At 43.4% G+C, this 18,810-nt stretch overlaps 1 protein-coding gene across 9 annotated transcripts in view; it reads right to left on the minus strand.

The window, feature by feature from the left end:
• Window positions 1–18,810, minus strand: part of grin1a (glutamate receptor, ionotropic, N-methyl D-aspartate 1a) — a 61,270-nt gene that overhangs the window by 14,374 nt on the left and 28,086 nt on the right. For 4 of the 9 annotated variants that reach the window (XM_055181069.2, XM_055181061.2, XM_055181063.2 and 1 more), the window contains 14 exons: window positions 17,982–18,156; window positions 17,643–17,787; window positions 16,846–16,932; window positions 10,716–10,851; window positions 8,619–8,746; window positions 8,347–8,511; window positions 7,530–7,648; window positions 7,134–7,246; window positions 6,899–7,047; window positions 6,233–6,390; window positions 5,659–5,820; window positions 5,303–5,412; window positions 4,839–4,984; window positions 4,530–4,586 (listed from right to left, as the gene is read on the minus strand). In XM_055181069.2, the coding sequence (XP_055037044.2) occupies window positions 4,530–4,586; window positions 4,839–4,984; window positions 5,303–5,412; window positions 5,659–5,820; window positions 6,233–6,390; window positions 6,899–7,047; window positions 7,134–7,246; window positions 7,530–7,648; window positions 8,347–8,511; window positions 8,619–8,746; window positions 10,716–10,851; window positions 16,846–16,932; window positions 17,643–17,787; window positions 17,982–18,156 (1,850 nt within the window). The remainder of the gene's footprint in view (window positions 1–4,529; window positions 4,587–4,838; window positions 4,985–5,302; window positions 5,413–5,658; window positions 5,821–6,232; window positions 6,391–6,898; window positions 7,048–7,133; window positions 7,247–7,529; window positions 7,649–8,346; window positions 8,512–8,618; window positions 8,747–10,715; window positions 10,852–16,845; window positions 16,933–17,642; window positions 17,788–17,981; window positions 18,157–18,810) is intronic. The other 5 variants (XM_055181062.2, XM_055181066.2, XM_055181067.2 and 2 more) reach the window with 2 other exon arrangements.

The raw sequence follows: 18,810 nt of genomic DNA on the forward strand, positions 1-18,810 counted from the left end.
CGTCATCAAAGTGTGGACTCTGAGGAAGTCCATAAGTTTGGAGTGTGCCATTTGGGACAGAGCTCAAGTCCCAAAATACGACTCCGGTGCACCCTCGTGGACTCACGTCAAGGGTCCCTAAGGTCTGCACTACATAACGTCATCAAAGTGTGGACTCTGACGGTACATTCACACGGGACAGAAGCGTTAACGCTTGACAGAAGGCTTGTTTGAGGCGTGGCCAACAGCCAATCACAGTGGCCGCTACACATGCTACGGTCTTCCATAAACGTAATTGGCTGGTTCTGCCTAGGTTATTTGCATAAGGCGTTCTGATTGGCTGATGCACCCATTGGCGCTTGAAAAGTTGAGAAATGTTCAACTTCTGCCGCGAGCAACGGCAGCGACGCGGCGCCGACAGATCCACAATTCATATCGCCATGGCATGACGTCACCCATTAAAAGTGAATGGGAAGCGTCAAAGCTTACGCCCCGTGCGAATGCACCGTGAGGAAGTCCAGAGTGTGTCATTTGGGACAGAGCCAAAGTCCCAAAATATGACTCCGGTGGACCCTCGTGGACTCACGTCAAGGGTCCCTAAGGTCTGCACTACATAAAAGTGTGAACTCTGAGGAAGTCCATAAGTCCAGAGTCTGCCAATTGGGACAGGGCCTTAGGGACAGCGCATCTTTAGTGGAAGGCTCCACTTAGTGGAGTAATGTTGAAGTTTTATATCTTGTTACAGAAATAAAGGTCTGTGGTCTGTGTCCATTGCATATCGTAACATTTTACTTCCTCTGTGGTTTAAGCTCTGGGTCAGTATGCCTACCTTGAATTTTTCACCAAGTGTGTAGTGTAAATGAGTTGCTTAAGATGATGTAAACAGGTCGTCAAAAAAAATCAGATATACTCAACAAATCGGAATTGGGCATCAAGATCTGCAGTGTAAATCCAGTCTATTTTGCATAAATGTAGACATGTTTAACTTCTACTCATATGATGACTAAACACACCCACATCGCCAATGGTCACTCCCACTCACATGGCTATTTAAAGGGATAGTTCACCCAAAAATAAAAATTCTGTCATCATTTACTCACCCTCATGTTGTTTTAAACGCGTTTGAGTTTCTTTATTCTGTGGGACACAAAAGAAGACACCCGACAAATGACGGTAAGCACACAGTTGATGGTTTTCCTACTATGGCAGTCAACTGTGTGCTCACCATCACCTATCAAACATCTTCATTTGTGTTCAACAGAACAAAGAAACTCACACAGGTCCAAAACAACGTGAGGTTGAGTAAATGACGAGTTTGAGTGAACTATCCCTTTAATGCTTCAGATCACTGCCAGTGTGAACAAAAAATACTGTGGTTTATGCTTTAATTTTTTTCTAAAACAAAATAAATGAGTCATATTTGTCTGCGGCATATCTGTGCATTAGCATGCTGGAACCACGTAGTCGATCGCACAGTAAGACATATATGCAACTGCTGTGAGTCTTCACAAAATATGTAATCATAACATTCATGCTTCATTAAGTATCATCCGCTTTTTAATGTCGTTCCTTTTGTTTTCCTATTTTCCTAAAGGCAGTGCACTTCTGAACAGCCCGTGCTCTAGGACACAGCCATTAGATGAACCATTGTAATTGTTTTCGACATCACTATGCTTTCAAGACGTCAAAGAAACAGCTCGACGGATGGGCAGGTTATTCAGAAGTGCAGCGTGCCCGTAACACACAGTTTCCCGTATGAAGGTGCAGTGCAAATGGAGGATTCGAGGACAGACAGTTATATTGTAGGTACACACAAAACCCGTATAATGTGCTTGCACGCAAGCTACCGAGAAAGATGCCAAAAAGTCTGTAAATTCTTATGAAGAAAGGAAGAGCCAACAAAACCTGTTCTGGTTCTGCAAATGGTCCATATGAAACTCTAAACAACCCTTCATTTAGATTTGATAAGAACTAATTGATTATCCATTTGAAGCACAAATGTAAAGTGGGCTATGTTTGACCTTTCAAGTTAGTGCCTGCTTGCCCTTTCTTCATAAGAGCCTACATGCATACAAAGAAACAACGGTACATGTATATAAAGTAGATGACAGACACTGACAAGATAATGTCCTGCTGACCAAGACACGTGACTGTGATCTTACCTGTTCCTGCCACTGCCATTTATTCACAGCCAGCAGTGTCATTTTGAATAAAGCAGTCTGATGCTCTTACAGCATCATTGTATTTCTACCGCACTCCCATCCAGCTGAACAAACCCCACCAAAACCTTTTTCTAAAAAAATATCAGTCTTAAAGGACACATGAGTGCCTGAACAACAGCTCGCAGCTGATATTTAAATTATACTGCGTTAGCCTATATCATGAGTTAGCATATACAATAGTGATCACAGAAAATAAGACTCTTCAGGGTTTAAGGCTGGAACTAACATGTATCTATTGCAAATTATGCCAGTTAAAGGGATAGTTCATCCAAGAATGAAAATTTAATCATCATATATTCACCCCCAAGCTGTCTCAAAACCTGCACAAATGTCTTTGTTTTGCTAAACACAAAGGAAGACACTTTGAAGAATGTTTGTAACAAAGCAGATGGACTATCATTGAAATGCTATGGAGGGGAATGGTGCCCCAGATCTGTTTGGTTATTAACATTCCTCAAAACATCTCTATTTGTGCTCAGCAGAACAAACAAATTTACACAGGTCTGGAGCAACCCGAGGGCGAGTAAACGATGACAGAATTTAAATTCTTGGGTGAACTATTTCTTTAAAGGAGTACTCCACCTTCATTAAAAAAGTAATCCATACAATTCACTCACCACCATGTCATCCAAGATGTTAATGTCTTTCTTTGTTCAGTCGAGAAGAAACTATACAATTTTTGAAGAAAACATTTTTAATTTTTTTTTAAATGGACTTTATTGGACCTCAACAGTTCACAGTTTCAATGCAGTTCAAAACCGCAGCCCCAACACCGCTTCAAAGGGCTCCAAACAATCCCAACCAAGGCACAAGGGTCCTATCTAGCAAAACGATCATAATTTTTGTCAAAAAAACAAAAAAATATGCACTTTTAAACCAAAACTTAGCGTCTTGCACCCACCGTGGGACGAAACTACCGCTCCAATGTTTGTAAGTATGGAGAAAGAGGACCGTTCCGACGTTGCGGTATGTGGATTAATACAAATTAATGTCTTTGTGTCAGTTTATTGTTTAAAATGGTTTGCAAGTGTGCGTTTCACATATTTAATGTGTGACCTTTCGACGTAATTACAAAAAACACAAGGTCGCGCTGGCGCCTCACACGGTTAGTGCAAGATGAAAAGTGTGGTTTAAAGGATTAGTCCATTTTCTTACAAAAAAATAATTTACTCACCACCATGTCATCCAAAATGCTGATGTCTTTCCCCGCTCAGTCGAGAAGAAACCATGCTCTTTTGAGGAACACATTCCGCGATTCTTCTCATTTTAATGGACTTTAATGGACCCCAATACTTAACAGCTTCAATGCAGTTTAAAATTGCAGTTCTAAAGGACTCCAAACGATCCCAAACGAGGCACAAGGGCCCCATCTAGTGAAACGATTGTCATTTTTGGCAAGAAAAATAACAAATATGCACTTTCAAACCACAACTTCTCGTCTTACTCTGTTCCTGTGACATGCCAGCGCGACCCCAAGCAACACGCCATCACGTCAAGAGGTCGTGGATGATGTATGCGAAACTACGCCCCAGTGTTTTTATTGTTTAAAATGGTCCGCAAATGTGTGTTTCATATATGTAACACATGACCTTTCGACGTCATCACGCAATTACGTGAGGTCGCGCTGGCTCGTCACACAGCCTGAGGAAGAGAATCTGCGTTTAAAAGTGCCAAAAATGACAATCGTTTCCCTAGATAAGACCCTTATGCCTCGTTTGGGATCGTTAAGAGTCCTTTAAAACTGCAATTTTAAACTGCATTTAAAACTGTTAAGTGTTGGGGTCCACCAAAGTCCATCAAAACGAGAAAAATCCCGGAACGCCCTGCTCAAAAAACACAACTTACTCTCGACTGAACAAAGAAAGACACAAACATTCCGGATGACACGGTGGTGAGTAAACCAATCCTTTAAAAGTACATATATTTTATTTTTGTTGGCGAAAATGATGATCATCTTAAGACTCCCACGCCTCGGCCGGGTTCCCTCAGAGCCCCCCGAAGCCGTGACAAAAGTGCAATTTTAAACTGCATTGAACTGAACTCTATTAAATTGAAAAAAATTCTGGAATGTTTTCCTCCAAAAACGCAATTTCTTTTCGACTGAACAACGAAAGACAAGACAAATCCCGGATGACATAAGGGTGAGCAAATATCAGGATTTATTCAATAAAAGTTTGAGTATTCCTTTAATGTTTCTTAATAAGCCTACTGTAAGTAACTAACCGAAGCATTTCATGCCATGAAAGAAGCCTTAAAGTAGGATGAAGAACTAAGCTTATCAGCTATTTTATGACGTGACGACAAGACGGATCAGCTTGTGTTACATACTAAAGATGGAGTCCCTGCCGCACCCACAGCTTGACTCCCTGAGCTCTGCTTATTGTCCTGTTGGGACAAACAAGAAGAAGGGGGCCGATTCAACCAAAATCGCCTAGACTAGTCCTTGAAATGGGGCAGAGGCTGTTTTTAGATGGCTCTGTTGGATGCCCAGTAACAAAAAAACAGGGATAAGACTCGTTGTACCCACACCAAAAAGTGCAACCGAAAGCCCCAGGACTTTTGCGAATATTTGCATATAGGACATCTACTCGTTTTGACCCTCTTTCTCCTCTTGTGTTCTAGAAAAAGGGATCTTACCTGTAGGTTCTTCCTCCAAACGTTGACGGCCGCAAAGGCTAGCTGCATCTGCTTCCCGCGGGCGTCTTTATGGCGCTTATACGCAATCTCAATGAATATCAAGAAGATTCCTGCCGCAATGCCTCCAGCCACCAGCATGAAGACACCTGGGATGAACGAATGGGATTGTCAGACAACTTACAGAAACTATAAATTCTTAATCAACCCACAGAAGTGCTCTAGGGGTGGAGCCTTTGTGTGATGGAGTCCTACATGTAATCGCCCATATTTCTAGGGCCTGCAGCTGTAAAGCATGCAAAGTGAATGGATGTTAATAGTGGATGAGTTTGTTAAAAATGTGAATACCAACACAGGTGAGCGTAAGTAAAGGCATTGGACAAAAAAAGGCCCCAATACCTTACCTACAGTATGCCTTTTTTGTCCAATCTCTTTTAGGTTTCTCTATACCTGAAGGTGGACCATACCTGCCATATTTTCAAAAGTGAGTGTGGCTGGGGCATTGCTTCTTGAATCACACTCCTGGTATCTCACCCAGGTTTTATCTAGGTCCTCCATGAATCCGTTCTCATGGGAACTGCAAGAGGTGGTGGGGAGCAGGAAGAAAAGTTCAAGGGTTAATACGTCGCTTTCGGCAGAAGAAACCCATAAACTAACAAGCACTAGACGAACAAATATATGTTCAAGCACAAACAAAGCAAAAAGGAAGGAACTGAAGAGGGGAACTACACAAAGAGAGATGAATAAATGTCCAACGGCGAGATTTATATATGACAGAACACTATACAGAAGCGTACAATATGCTGCTTCGGCTGGGACAGACCTGAGAATAGCCAGGGACACATTCTGTTTCCAGGGGCTGTCCTTGCGCATGCCTATGCCAAAGCCCGAACGGAAAAACAGCTCTCCCGTGGTCACCAGGTCGCACTTCTGCGAGGCTTCAAACTCCAGCACCGCAGAGTCCCAGATGAAAGCATGCAGCTTGCTGTTGGGGCAGGGGGAAGGGAGGAGGGTGGGAAGGATGGGGGGTTACGGTGCAACAGTACAGTGAGAAACAACACACTGGTGGCACCCGCATCCCCACCCACCCCTGCTGTGTTACCAGAAATCTAGACCGCCACCTCATAGGCAAATGAAATCCAATGCCGGACGAGTGGAGCTTTGTCCCCCATTGGATTCCCTCAATGACGTTTTTGCTGAAAACCTGAAAGATGTGTGCTTTAGCTTATTGTTAACAAATGGTGCTTCGTCACCTCTCCTGGGCTGGGTGATGGGCCAGGATCACAGGTCAGTGCAGTAAGCACTGGCACTGACCTGAGACCTGCAAGCCCAGAACCCTCTAGACTGACTGACTGATTATGGCCAAACCTGCTGGCGTCTACCCAGCAGGGACTCACTTGTCCCGGACAGCCTGGATGGCTTCGGCCGCGCTCTCGTAGTTGTGCTTCTCCATGTGGCGGTACATGGTGCTCAGCTCAACCTGCCGGCGGAAGTAAATATCCACCGAACTCTGCTTTACTGTGGCGTAGATGAACTTGTCTGATGGGTTCCTTAGCTGGACACAAAATCATGTGAACTTACTATACAAGTCTAATGATGTGTTCACACCAGCCGCGGTAGAGGGGTCAAGCGCGAGTGATGTTAAGTCAATGTAAAGACGCATTGACGCGCCTCTGGAGGTCTCGCTACGATTCCGCCTCGTTCGCGTGGATGGCGCAAATTGAGCGAATTGAGCCTTGCCGCTGCAAACGCGCGAGTTGAAAAATTTTAACTTTGGCGGAAAAACGTGCCATGTTAACTAATCAGGAGCTTGCTCTAGTAGTGAGGTGATTACAGGAAGCGAGCAGAGTCGCAGTAGCCCCTCCCATGGTGCAAATTTCTGCGTGAATGTCTTGATGACTAGAATTTCACGCGCAGCTTTCACACACGAATGAAGCGAGTAAACTCAAAATGTTAAAACGGCAAATTAGACGCAGTACAGGTGTATTTGACGCCTCAAATGCAGCTGGTGTGAACCCACGGTAAGAAAGACTGAAAAAGTTTAAGTGATCGGAGAAACGTACCCTCGGGTCATTGATGCCGGTGATGCGCTCCTCAGGCCGATCCAACACCAGGAAGGCAGCCAGGTTGGCAGTGTAGGATGCTACTATTATCATAGCGAATCCAGCCCACACCATTCCCAGGATTCTCGCGGAGAAACTACGCGGGGCACCTGGACAACACGTGGGGGGTCAAACATATGCAAAATAAAACTGTTTAGCAGACCTCAACACCATCAAAAAGAGAGTCTCACAACACCTTCTCCAATTCCAGAGTTCAACAAGACTCCCCAGGAGAACCACATAGCTGAAGATAAGGTGAGGGCATCTTCTTCTTCTTCTTCGCTGTTTACTTTAAACCTTCCAAACGGGCTGGGAAAACCAGGTGAGACAATGAGCGTGGTGAGAAAAAAGAAGTCATGAACATCAATCTAGTTCTCTAATGAGAATTCATTTAGCATTGGCCAGAATGGAGAAAGGAAAAGACAAAAAAGTGAACAGGCTCACATAGTCCATGGTGTGCAAAGTGTGCAGCAATTCCTGGAACAAATTCTCTACATGGCTAAATGGGTAAAACAAACTATCGGGATAAAAACACGGAAACACACACACCCCACATGGAACAACTAGTTAAACTCAACCCAATGTCTTGTACCTGAACCGGTCTAGTAGGTAGAGCATCACCGCCACCACATGCACCGAAAGACCCACCAATAGCCACAGTGTACTCTGAAATGGCTGCATGAACGAGTCCAGTGTACTACGAGGAATTTCCTGAAACACACATTGCATTGGTCACTTAAATACGTTGTTCATGATTAGGACTCCTGCTTAGGACACTATGAGATTCCATGGTGATTCCATGGGATTCCTGGTTTTCAGCACACTATCATTCATAACACAACATGGTGTAACCAGTAGGGCTGCATGATATTGAAAAATGTGATACGCAATAAAATGCTAAATAATGCGATATACGATATGATTTGTTACCTAGCCCCTACAGTGACATTGGAGTAAAAAAAATTAAAGTTTAGTTTCATGTGCTCAGGCGAAGCCATGTGCAGAATTTTTTTTAAAAGTTTAGTTTCGCATGCCCACGTGAAACTATCGTGCGTAAAGTTTCACGTGCGTACGCGATATTTTCACGTGCGCACGCGAAAGTTTCATGTGAGCACGCAAAAGTTTCACGTGAGCATGCGATAGTTACACGTGCGAACGCGAAACTAAACTTTATTTAATTTTTGATCCATGTCCCCTTAGGGGCTCCGTAATTTGTAAATTGATTGATATGTAAAAAATTATACTAAACATACCTTGTTAAAGTATTAGAATCATTTAGTTATTGCAAACTATTTTTAGGTGCACATTTACAGTATTGCGGTATTTCACCATATATTGCAGCCCTTGTAACCAGCATTGCTAATCACCATACAAATGACAAATGTAACATCATAGTATTACGATCACACCTTTTTAACAAGGATAGTGAGTCCCTGATATTTAAAAGGTTTGGAGAATTCGATGTATTGGGCTCGTTCGTTGTTAATTGTCAATGGAGCAACAATCATGTCTGCAAGGCCACCCAGGAGCTCTCCCATCATGCCGTTCCATTCCTTCTTATTACTGTTATTCACCTGAGAACGATAAACATCTCTGAATGATAAATGTCATTTCATTGGCTATATGATTATTTCAATAGCAATATTCATTGCTTAAATATCAAAAAGTTTGAAAATCGTACTCTTTCCTGCGTTCCAAATTTTCCATCTGCCACCAGGTGCACTTCATAGGTGAAGTTCATGGTCATCGCCAACTTGATCAAGAGGTCAACGCAAAATCCATAGCAACACTGGGGTACTGTTGGGCGCCCTGCAACCAGACCAGAAAAGGTTAAATTTTATTTCATCTGCCATGAATATCTGAAAAAATCCACTCAACCCAATGCTGAATGACTCAAACATGTGTGTTTCTAATTTAGACGTGAATGATTATACATCATTGAGGTCTGATCTATTTCGATAAATTCAGCTTTTCGCAATGCCAGCCGTAGATTTTCAGAGATGATAACTGAATAAAATGTTAACAAGCTTTGTGCATTAATTGTCGATTCATCAGTGGTGCTTCATAAATTGAAACGTTCCCATTCAATGTTCACATGCGAGCACAGACATCTAAAAGATGCATTCACACTTTTACTTTTAGCTTCGGCACACTGATAACTGTTACTATAGTTCAAGCTGAATACAATAAAGCCCAAGCAACACGCACACACACAGACATCTTTGCATGCTTTACAAACATCCAGCTCTTGCACACATTTAATTTTAGGCAGAAATGGTCACATGCTTACAACATGAAACACACAGATACATATGTCCACAGTCAGACTTGCACCTGTACAGTATTAAAAACCTACAGAAGTGATGTCCAACTTTGAACAATTGACATTGTTGCTTTTAATTATTCCAATTTTTTATTAAATAACTTTGCATGCATGTTGCATTCGGGTGTTTGCAGTATAAACAAGTTCAGCTTTGAGAAGAATTAATGAAGGCTTGGCAAAAAATTACAAAATACATAATTGATAGATCATTTTAATATACTGTGGTTTGCCTTTTGGTAAATAATTTTATCAAGTAAATGCCTTAAAAATTATGTGTTTTATCCATTCTGTACCATACACCTTATGGGGTGGTTTCCCGGAAAGGGATTCGTTTGGACTAAGCCTTGGTTTAATTAGGAATTGTGTGCATTTTTAAGGCAAAACAAAGGGCACTGGTGTATTTTAAGGTATGTCAGTGCAAGTTGTTTTCAGTGTGGACAGCTCATACATTTATTTTAGTCTAGGACTAGACTAGTCTAATCCCTGTCTGGGAATTGGCCTTATATGTTGATGGTTTAATGTAATCTGAAGAAACATTAAAGGATTAGTCAATTTTCTTTTAAAAAAAAAATCCAGATAATTTACTCACCACCATGTCATCCAAAATGTTGATGTCTTTCTTTGTTCAGTCGAAAAGAAATTATGTTTTTTGAGGAAAACATTGCAGGATTTTTCTCAGTTTAATGGACTTTAATGGACCCCAACACTTTACAGTTTTAATGCAGTTTAAAATTGCAGTTTCAAAGGACTCTGAACGATCCCAAATGAAGAATAAGGGTCTTATCTAGTGAAACGATTGTCATTTTGGCAAGAAAAATAAAAAATATGCACTTTTAAACCACAACTTCTCAACTTCCTCCGGCCTTGTAACACACGGGCGAACTCATGTTCGAACTCATCGAAACTACGCCCCAGTGTTTACAAGTGTGGAGAAAGAGGACCGCTCCGACGTTGTTGTATGTGGAATGATACTAATTAATGTCTCTGTGTCAGTTTATTGTTTAAAATGACAAGAAATGTGCGTTTTATATATTTAACACGTGACCTTTCGACGTCATTGTGCAATTATGTGAGGTCGCGCTGGCGCGTCACAGGACGGGAGGAAGACGGGAAGTTGTGGTTTAGAGGTGCATGTTTTTTATTTTTCTTGCCAAAAATATCGTTTCGCTAGATAAGACCCTTATGCCTCATTTGAGATCATTTAGAGTCCTTTGAAACTGCAATTTTAAACTTCATTAAAACTGTTAAGTGTTGGGGTCCATTAAAATGAGAAAAATCCTGGAATGTTTTCATCAAAAAACATAATCTCGACTGAACAAAGAAAGACATCAACATTTTGGATGACATGGTGGTGAGTAAATTATCTGGATTCTTTTTAAGAAAATGGACTAATCCTTTAATGTATGCATGTCTGTCCAATAGCGGATGACTATTATAACATCAGTTATAAGTTACCTGGGATGGTCTCATTTGGTCCAGTGCAGATCACCTTTTTAATTAAGACACCATTTGGCGTGTATTCTTCCCTGCAGGTTCCTTCCAAAGTAGTTGGCTTTACATACACAAAAGGTTCCTGATGAATGGTCACTATCTGCAATAGACAGAATAAATAGGATTCATGCAATTTCCTTCAACTGACCCATCACCTGAACCTTTTACCTTTTGGATTAAAAAGTCAGATTTTAGAGGTGGGTACACTGCTGAGTGCAAGACAACTCAGCTATTGGATATTCCCCATCTCAAACACGGAAGTAAACGTCTGGAACGGCAAACGAATTGGGATATCTGACTTCTAAACTCGGTTAACAAAACCGAACACAACCGTGTCATTTGACATCACGGACAGCTCTTCACAATCTTAGTGAACCATAAACAACTTTACATTTTTTATGGCACATTAAAATATCCAGTAACCTTTTTGCCAAAATTGGCTCAAGAACACAAAGTTTTTGTGTCATTGTGGAAAACGTTGGGGTTACTTGACTGTAACCTTGTTCCCTGAAAAAGCGGAACGAAATGCTGCGCTGCTAAGCGCTATGGGGAAACGTCTTTATTGTTGACCCGCTGAATATAGTGTGCAAACACGTCAATGAAATTGACCCGGAGGTATTTATAGTCTCGGTTGATGACGACATCAAAGCGCACGTGAAGCGAGACTATAAATTAAATGAAAACAGCTGTGATACTCAGATCTTTTGTCTGAAGACCAGTCCTGGTTCATCTACTGCACGGCAAGACAGCGCAGCATTTCGTTCCGCTTTTTCAGGGAACAAGGTTACAGTCAAGTAACCCCAACGTTCCCTATCAAAAGCTACTCTCAATGCTGCGCTGCTAAGCGCTATGGGGAACGACAATACCCACGCTGCCGTGCTTGGAGATGTCTGGACCCCTTACGGGTGTGTAGGTGTGCGCACAAAGAACGCAAGGAAATCTCAGACATAAGTAGCCAAACTATAAGTCATGGGTGTGTGCGGAAAGGATACTCCTGCTGCCTCACTAACACCTATAAGTAGAGCAAATAGTTAGACAGTAGCTTGTGATGTTGACTCAAGGACATGGGACATGAGCATCCAAGCTATACAATTTTATGAATGTATGCGGAGAGGACCAGCCTGCCGCATCACAAACGCTCTGTAAGGGGGCACCTCTTACTAGAGCCGTAGAGGAGGCTACCCCCCTGGTGGAGTGGGCTCTCAGCCCCGTTGGCGAAACCTGACCGCGCGCCTCATAAGCAAGAGCAATAGCATCCCTAACCCAATGAGATATAGACTGCTTGGCGGCAGCTGCACCTCTGTTGCGGCCCCCAAAACAGACAAACAACTGCTCTGACCTACGCCACTGGCTAGTGCGGTGGACATAGGCCTGGAGAGCACGAACTGGACACAATTTGTGGTGTAATTCCTGCTCCGACGTAACGAATGGCGGCGGGCAGAAAGTCTCAAGAATGACCGGATGTGCAGCCGAGAAGGGAACCTTAGGCAAGTAATCAGGGTGAGGATGCAGAATGGCCTTCACCATACCTGGGGCAAAATCTAAACAGGATGGCGAGACCGCCAAAGCCTGTATATCCCCAATTCTCTTAAGAGAAGTTATTGCGATTAGGAAAACCATCTTTAGTGTCAGAAGTCTATCAGACGCTGACTCTAGAGGTTCAAAAGGGGTCTGAACCAGACCCTCAAGGACTATAGCTAGGTCCCACGAAGGAATCTTAGTTCTTGTTGGAGGCCTTAATCTTTTTGCCCCACGAATAAAGCGAGCGAGCAGAGGATGCCTCCCGAGTGGTGCCCCGTCCACTAAGGCGTGGCAAGCCGAAAAAGCGGCCACATAAACCCTGAGAGTGGATGGGGATAAACCTGCTGACAACTTTTCCTGCAGAAAACTCAGAACTGTAGCAATCTGGCAGTTAACAGGATCTGCATTATGTGTCATGCACCATGCTTCAAAGACACCCCATTTAAGGGCATAACACTTTCTAGTGGAGGAGGCCCTAGCACTTAAGATGGTCTCAATAACGTCAGGTGAGAGCCCTGTGCCTCTTAGTTGGTACCCTTCAGGGGCCAAACATGAAGATTCCACAGGTCGGGCCTGGGATGAAATATCGTGCCCCCCGCCTGAGACAGAAGGTCCCTCCTCTCCGGAATCGCCCACGGCGAGCCGTTGAGGAGAGATATTATCTCCGAAAACCATACTCTGTTCGGCCAACGTGGTGCTATCAATAAGAGGCACGAGCCTTGTTGGCGAACTCTGGCTAGGACCTGCGGGAGTAGTGCAACTGGAGGGAACGCATAGAGGCGCTTGTTGGGCCATATATGCGCCATTGCGTCCAGACCCAGGGGGGCTGGGGGACTCAGAGAGAAGTAAAGGGGACATTGCGCTGTCTGAAAAGAGGCGAAGAGGTCCACTTCCGCTCTGTAAAATCTGGTCCATATCTGAGAAACTATGTCTGGGTGGAGTTTCCATTCCCCAGTCAACAACGTTTCTCTGGACAGTGAATCCGCCGCTACATTCAGGTTCCCCGGTATGTAGACTGCCCTGAGCGACAGGAACTTGTCCTGAGCCCAGAGTAAGATCCGCCTCGCCAACCTGTTCAAATTGCGCGAGCGCAGACCTCCCTGGTGATTTATGTACGAGACTGTCGCTGTGTTGTCCACCCGCACTAGGACATGACAGCCCCTCAGTTGGGGGAGAAAATATTTCAGGGCCAGAAATACAGCCATCAGCTCCAGACAATTGATGTGCCAACTGAGTTGATGACCCTCCCATTTCCCTTGAGCTGGACGACCATCTAAGATCGCACCCCAGCCCGTCAGGGAGGCGTCTGTCGTTAGCATCCTGCGACGACAAGTCGCCCCTAGCGTGGGACCCAAGGCAAGAAACCGGGGTCTTACCCACATAGTTAGTGTACGAAGCCCGCGGCGCGTCACTTTTATTAGCCTCCGAGGGTTGGCCCTTGGATGAAACCCTCTGGCTCTGAGCCACAACTGAAATGGTCTCATGTGCAACAGCCCCAAAGGAATCACCGTGGATGCTGAAGCCATGAGCCCTAATATCCTTTGATATTGTTTTACCGTGAGGTCCTGGCCTAGCTTGACTTTGCTCAAGGAATGCTGAATGGTCGCGATCCGTGCGGGAGACAGATGTGCTCGCATCGTAATCGAGTCCCAGACTATCCCTAGATATGTCGTTCTCTGGGCAGGAGAAAGAACGCTTTTCTTGGTGTTGAGTCTCAACCCTAGAGAAAGTAGATGCGCTAACACAATGTCTCTGTGTTGGAGCGCCACCTCTTGTGATTTCGCTAGTATTAGCCAATCGTCTATGTAATTTAGAATGCGGATGCCCCGGAGTCTCAATGGAGCCAGTGCTGCATCCATGCATTTCGTGTATGTGCGCGGTGATAAGGCTAGGCCGAACGGAAGAACCCGAAACTGGTATGCTTCTTCTGCAAAAGCGAACCTCAGGAACTTCCTGTGTTGTGGCAATATTTCTATGTGAAAATATGCGTCTTTCAGATCGATTGTGACAAACCAATCGTGACGTTGAATTTGTGCCACAACCGTCTTGACTGTTAACATCTTGAACTTGAGAGTTTTTACTGTTTTGTTTAAACCTCGAAGATCTAAGATTGGACGCAACCCCCCGTCCTTCTTGGGAACCAGGAAGTATCTGCTGTAATAACCCAAGTTTCTCTCTGGGAGGGGAACATGTTCTATGGCCCCTTTCATCAACAGAGTTTGTATCTCTTGCAACAGTACATGTGCCCGCTCCGGTCTCACGGAAGTAAATATCACGCCGTTGAAGCGCGGAGGACGACGAATAAATTGGATTCTGTATCCTATGTGTACTGTGCTTATTACCCAACCAGAAATACCTGGCAGAAGTTCCCACGCTGCCAGACTCTCTGATAATGGTATTAGCTTTAATATTTTTTCTTGGGGGGATGTTAAAAGACCTGTTTCCTGAATGACAGCAGGAGAACAGGGGGCCTTTAACTTTTGGCTGGAAACCACCGCCATCCGCAAGCCCAGAGGCGGCGGAGGTGGGGAGGTTTCGTGAGGGCAACGGGACGGAGCGATCGGATGTAAAGCGATATGCTCCGCCCCGCCGATGAGCCCTAGAGTGGATGCAACCGTCAGGACTGCTTTTTCCTATTGATAACAGTCCTGAGGTCTGCCCTGGGGGGCTGCTGAGGGCGGCGAGTCGAACCCCAAGCTCTTTGCGGGGGAACACGATTCGCCACACTCTCCTTCTTCGCGTCCCTTCGCTTTGAAGGACCGGGAAGAGGTCGGGTGACCGTGACAGACAGCCCCTCCCCTTGTGCGCGGCGAGGCAAGAACTGCGAAAAAGCCTCTTCATGTTTTTTAGCCTCTGTAAATTTTGTGACGACGGAGTCAACCGCATCGCCAAACAGCCCTGACGGGGAAACAGGAGCATCTAAGAGAAACGCTTTATCTTTCTCCTTTATACCAGACAGATTCAACCATAAATGCCTCTCCGTGCTAACCAAAGCGGACATAGAACGGCCGATAGCGCGAGCCGTTTGCTTGGTCGCACGGAGAGACAGATCTGTAGCCCTACGCAGCTCATCAAACACCTCTTTGTCAATTGTCTCGCCCGCACTCAAATCCTTTAATAAGTCAGCCTGATACGCCTGTAACACCGCCATAGTATGCAGCGCAGCACCAGCCTGACCTGCAGATTGATAGGCTTTACCCACTAAAGCTGAGGTTATTCTACACGGCTTCGTAGGAAGGGAAGGTTTCTTTAATGTTGATGCCGAGCCAGGCGAGAGATAACTAGCTAGCGTCTCTTCCACCTGTGGCATCTCAGTATATCCGCGTGCTTTTGCACCCACGATAGTCGAATAAACTGACGTCGAGGGCACGAAAACACGTGAAGAGTATGGTCTCTTCCACGATTTATCTAATTCACCGTGGAGATCCTCAAAGAAGGGGAGAGGCTCATGTTTCGTCCTCTCCTCTTTGCCAACAGACAGAAACCTATCACCTAATTTATTTGTTTTGGGCGTCTCTGGTTCGCGAGGCCAGTCAATCTGTAATCTGGCCACCGCACGGGTTACCACCTCGAGAAGTTCCTTGACCGATCTATGATCGTGCGAGGAACGCTCGGAGGCTGGTTTATCAAAGTCCGCAGAACCGAGAGAAAAATCATCATCATAATCATCATCATCTTTACCCCCCACATGAACCGAAGAAGCACCGGGGTGCGCTTCAAGATCATGTGAAGGAATAAATGGATTTGGAGATAAAGCAAGAGAAGAGGACGCGCCTGTCTCTTGCTCATCAGCCAAATCCATCTGGGAGCCCCATGAGCCTAAACTTTTAGGTGCGGTTAAGAAATAATCACGGCGAGCACGAAGCATTTTTATAGAGAATGACTCGCAATGCTCGCACTCATCTGACTGTAAAGCCGTGACCGCATGCTCCTCCCCCAGACACACAAAGCAGTAAGTATGTGTGTCGTCCTTAGCGATAGCGCGAGAACAAACACACACCTTAGACTGCTTGTGGCTCTTCTTACTCATTCTTTTAACTTAAACTCTTGTAATATCGGAAAGAGAGAAAGACTGCACTCTATCTAGTTGGAATCTAACTCCTAACAAAGATCTCGAGTGGAGTTCAAAAGGTAAGAGATAGTTTTTGATGATTTTTTAGATCGTGTAGCACACATACACAGATGTCGGTCTGAAGACAAAAGACCTGAGTATCACAGCTGTTTTCATTTAATTTATAGTCTCGCTTCACGTGCGCTTTGATGTCGTCATCAACCGAGACTATAAATACCTCCGGGTCAATTTCATTGACGTGTTTGCACACTATATTCAGCGGGTCAACAATAAAGACGTTTCCCCATAGCGCTTAGCAGCGCAGCATTGAGAGTAGCTTTTGATAGGGAACATGCAAATTAAACATGTGATTGACTGGAGAACACTGAGATGGGAAATTTACATTCCAACCTCCGGCTTCGTCTGGAAAGCAGCATAAATTAAGGTACCACAAGACCATCTTAAGCTTAAGGATCCAATTAGAAAACGTGGTAGATTTAACAGTTTAACCCCATCCTGTACCTTTAAGCGAGTAGACATCTGGAATCCTCTCGGTCTCTCAGTTTCGCCTCCCGGCCAAATGATCTTCCTCTGTTTATTCATCACAACCTGATAAAGCACATAATCTTTGTTTAATCCTCTAATCTAAAATAACTTGTCCAGTAGTAATATTACAAAGATGTATTTGCATAAAATTAAAATCTATTAATTATTGCAGTCTTGGAACTTTAAGGTTTCTATAAAATTAGTTGGTAATACAAGAATTGAATTACATGGCTCAATTCAATTCAATTCAATTTTATTTATATAGCGCTTTTCACAATTTGGTAATTGTATCAAAGCAGCTTTACATAATAGATGCAGTGAAAAGCACAGAAAATCGACAGATAGCACAACATTATACACGATAGCACAAGCAGCTAAATTTGCTGCGGCTTTAAATCAACATTATAAGCGAACGTATTACTAATGTGACGTATAGAAGTTAAGCCCAAGAAGGCTGCCTCCCCGGGTTGAAAAACCCCCTAGGAGAAAAAAAAACCCAGATTTTTAGCCGGGGAAGTAAAAAAAAAAGTCCTAGGAGGGAAAAACCCTTGGGATATATATATATCTATATATCTATATATATATATATATATATATATATATATATATATATATCTATATCTATATATATCTATATATCTATATATATATATATATATATATATATATATATATATATATATATATATATATATATATATATATATATATATATATATATATATACATTGAAATGGATAAGGAGATTAAGCGGATATTAAGCGGGCTCATACCTGTGTGCCATTGTAAATGCCGACTTGTATCAGTCTACTTTTCTGGTAGTTTAGGATGCTGTAATGAGCGTATTTTCTGTCGCCATCGTCGTTAAACTCAACACGACCTGTCAGACCGTCCGGGTACTTTGACGACATCAATACCCTGTGGAACACAGCCAACGGTGAACCCATGCATGGTAATAATGACAAATCATGTTATGACAGCACATCACAGTGAGCTTATGGTTGTCCAAATCCATCAAAGAACCATGTAGATGTTTCCCCAAGCAGGATGTTGAGACTAAAACAACAAATCACACAAAATTAACTTAAATGGGTCTGTTTGGAAGACCTGACCTTTTAAAAAGCGGCCCGGTCTTCCAGATGTTGGTGTTGCCCACGCAGCCCCTCGGGGGTTCGGTGATGTTCTCTTTCTCAAAGAGCTCTTGGATGGATTGGGCCACGACGGCAACGGCGTCGCTGATGTGCGCAGACTCATTCTTGCCGTTGATGAGCTGGAGGCCGATGAGCCCTGTGTAGATGATGTAAAATTACTGTCTGGTTTCCCTCTTGACATTTAAAAACCCTTTTAATGCATAAACGTTTCCCTTCTATGTGGTCTAATAATGTTAAATCATGTTTTTTAAATGAAAAATTAAGTAATATCTGTAAACTACCTTCAATTGTTGAGACTGTTGCTATTACAGTTCTTATTAGATGACTACACAATGTTCACATGAGACCTTTTACATTTAGTCTATGAGTGTTTTTTAAATGTGATGCAATCATGTTGAATCCAAATGCAAGCATCCACTATATACAAATTTTGCCCATAATCAGCATGTGGGTATCCTTAAGCTTCGTCCTTTAAGGCTAGATTTACTAAACTGAGCAAACTAGCATCACCTACACCAGAAACTGTGGTCCTGTTTAACTAATGAGACACATCTCACTAGCCAATGAAAGTAAAGCATGGTTAAACTCGCCCACATGAGTGGTTTGTGCCAGAATGACAAACGTAAACCTGTGAAGGATAAATGCAAACTCTGGCAGTGAATAAATAAACCCTGATTTGCTAAAGAGATGCTTAAAAACTGTAAAAATAAGAATGCGGTTTATTCGAAATCTATGTTACACTTTCGCCTTTGAGTTTATTATTTACATTGTCAGTGTTCAGTGTTTTCTT

The sequence above is a fragment of the Misgurnus anguillicaudatus genome, chromosome 9, assembly GCF_027580225.2.
Source record: "Misgurnus anguillicaudatus chromosome 9, ASM2758022v2, whole genome shotgun sequence".
Taxonomy (NCBI): Eukaryota; Metazoa; Chordata; class Actinopteri; order Cypriniformes; family Cobitidae; genus Misgurnus; species Misgurnus anguillicaudatus.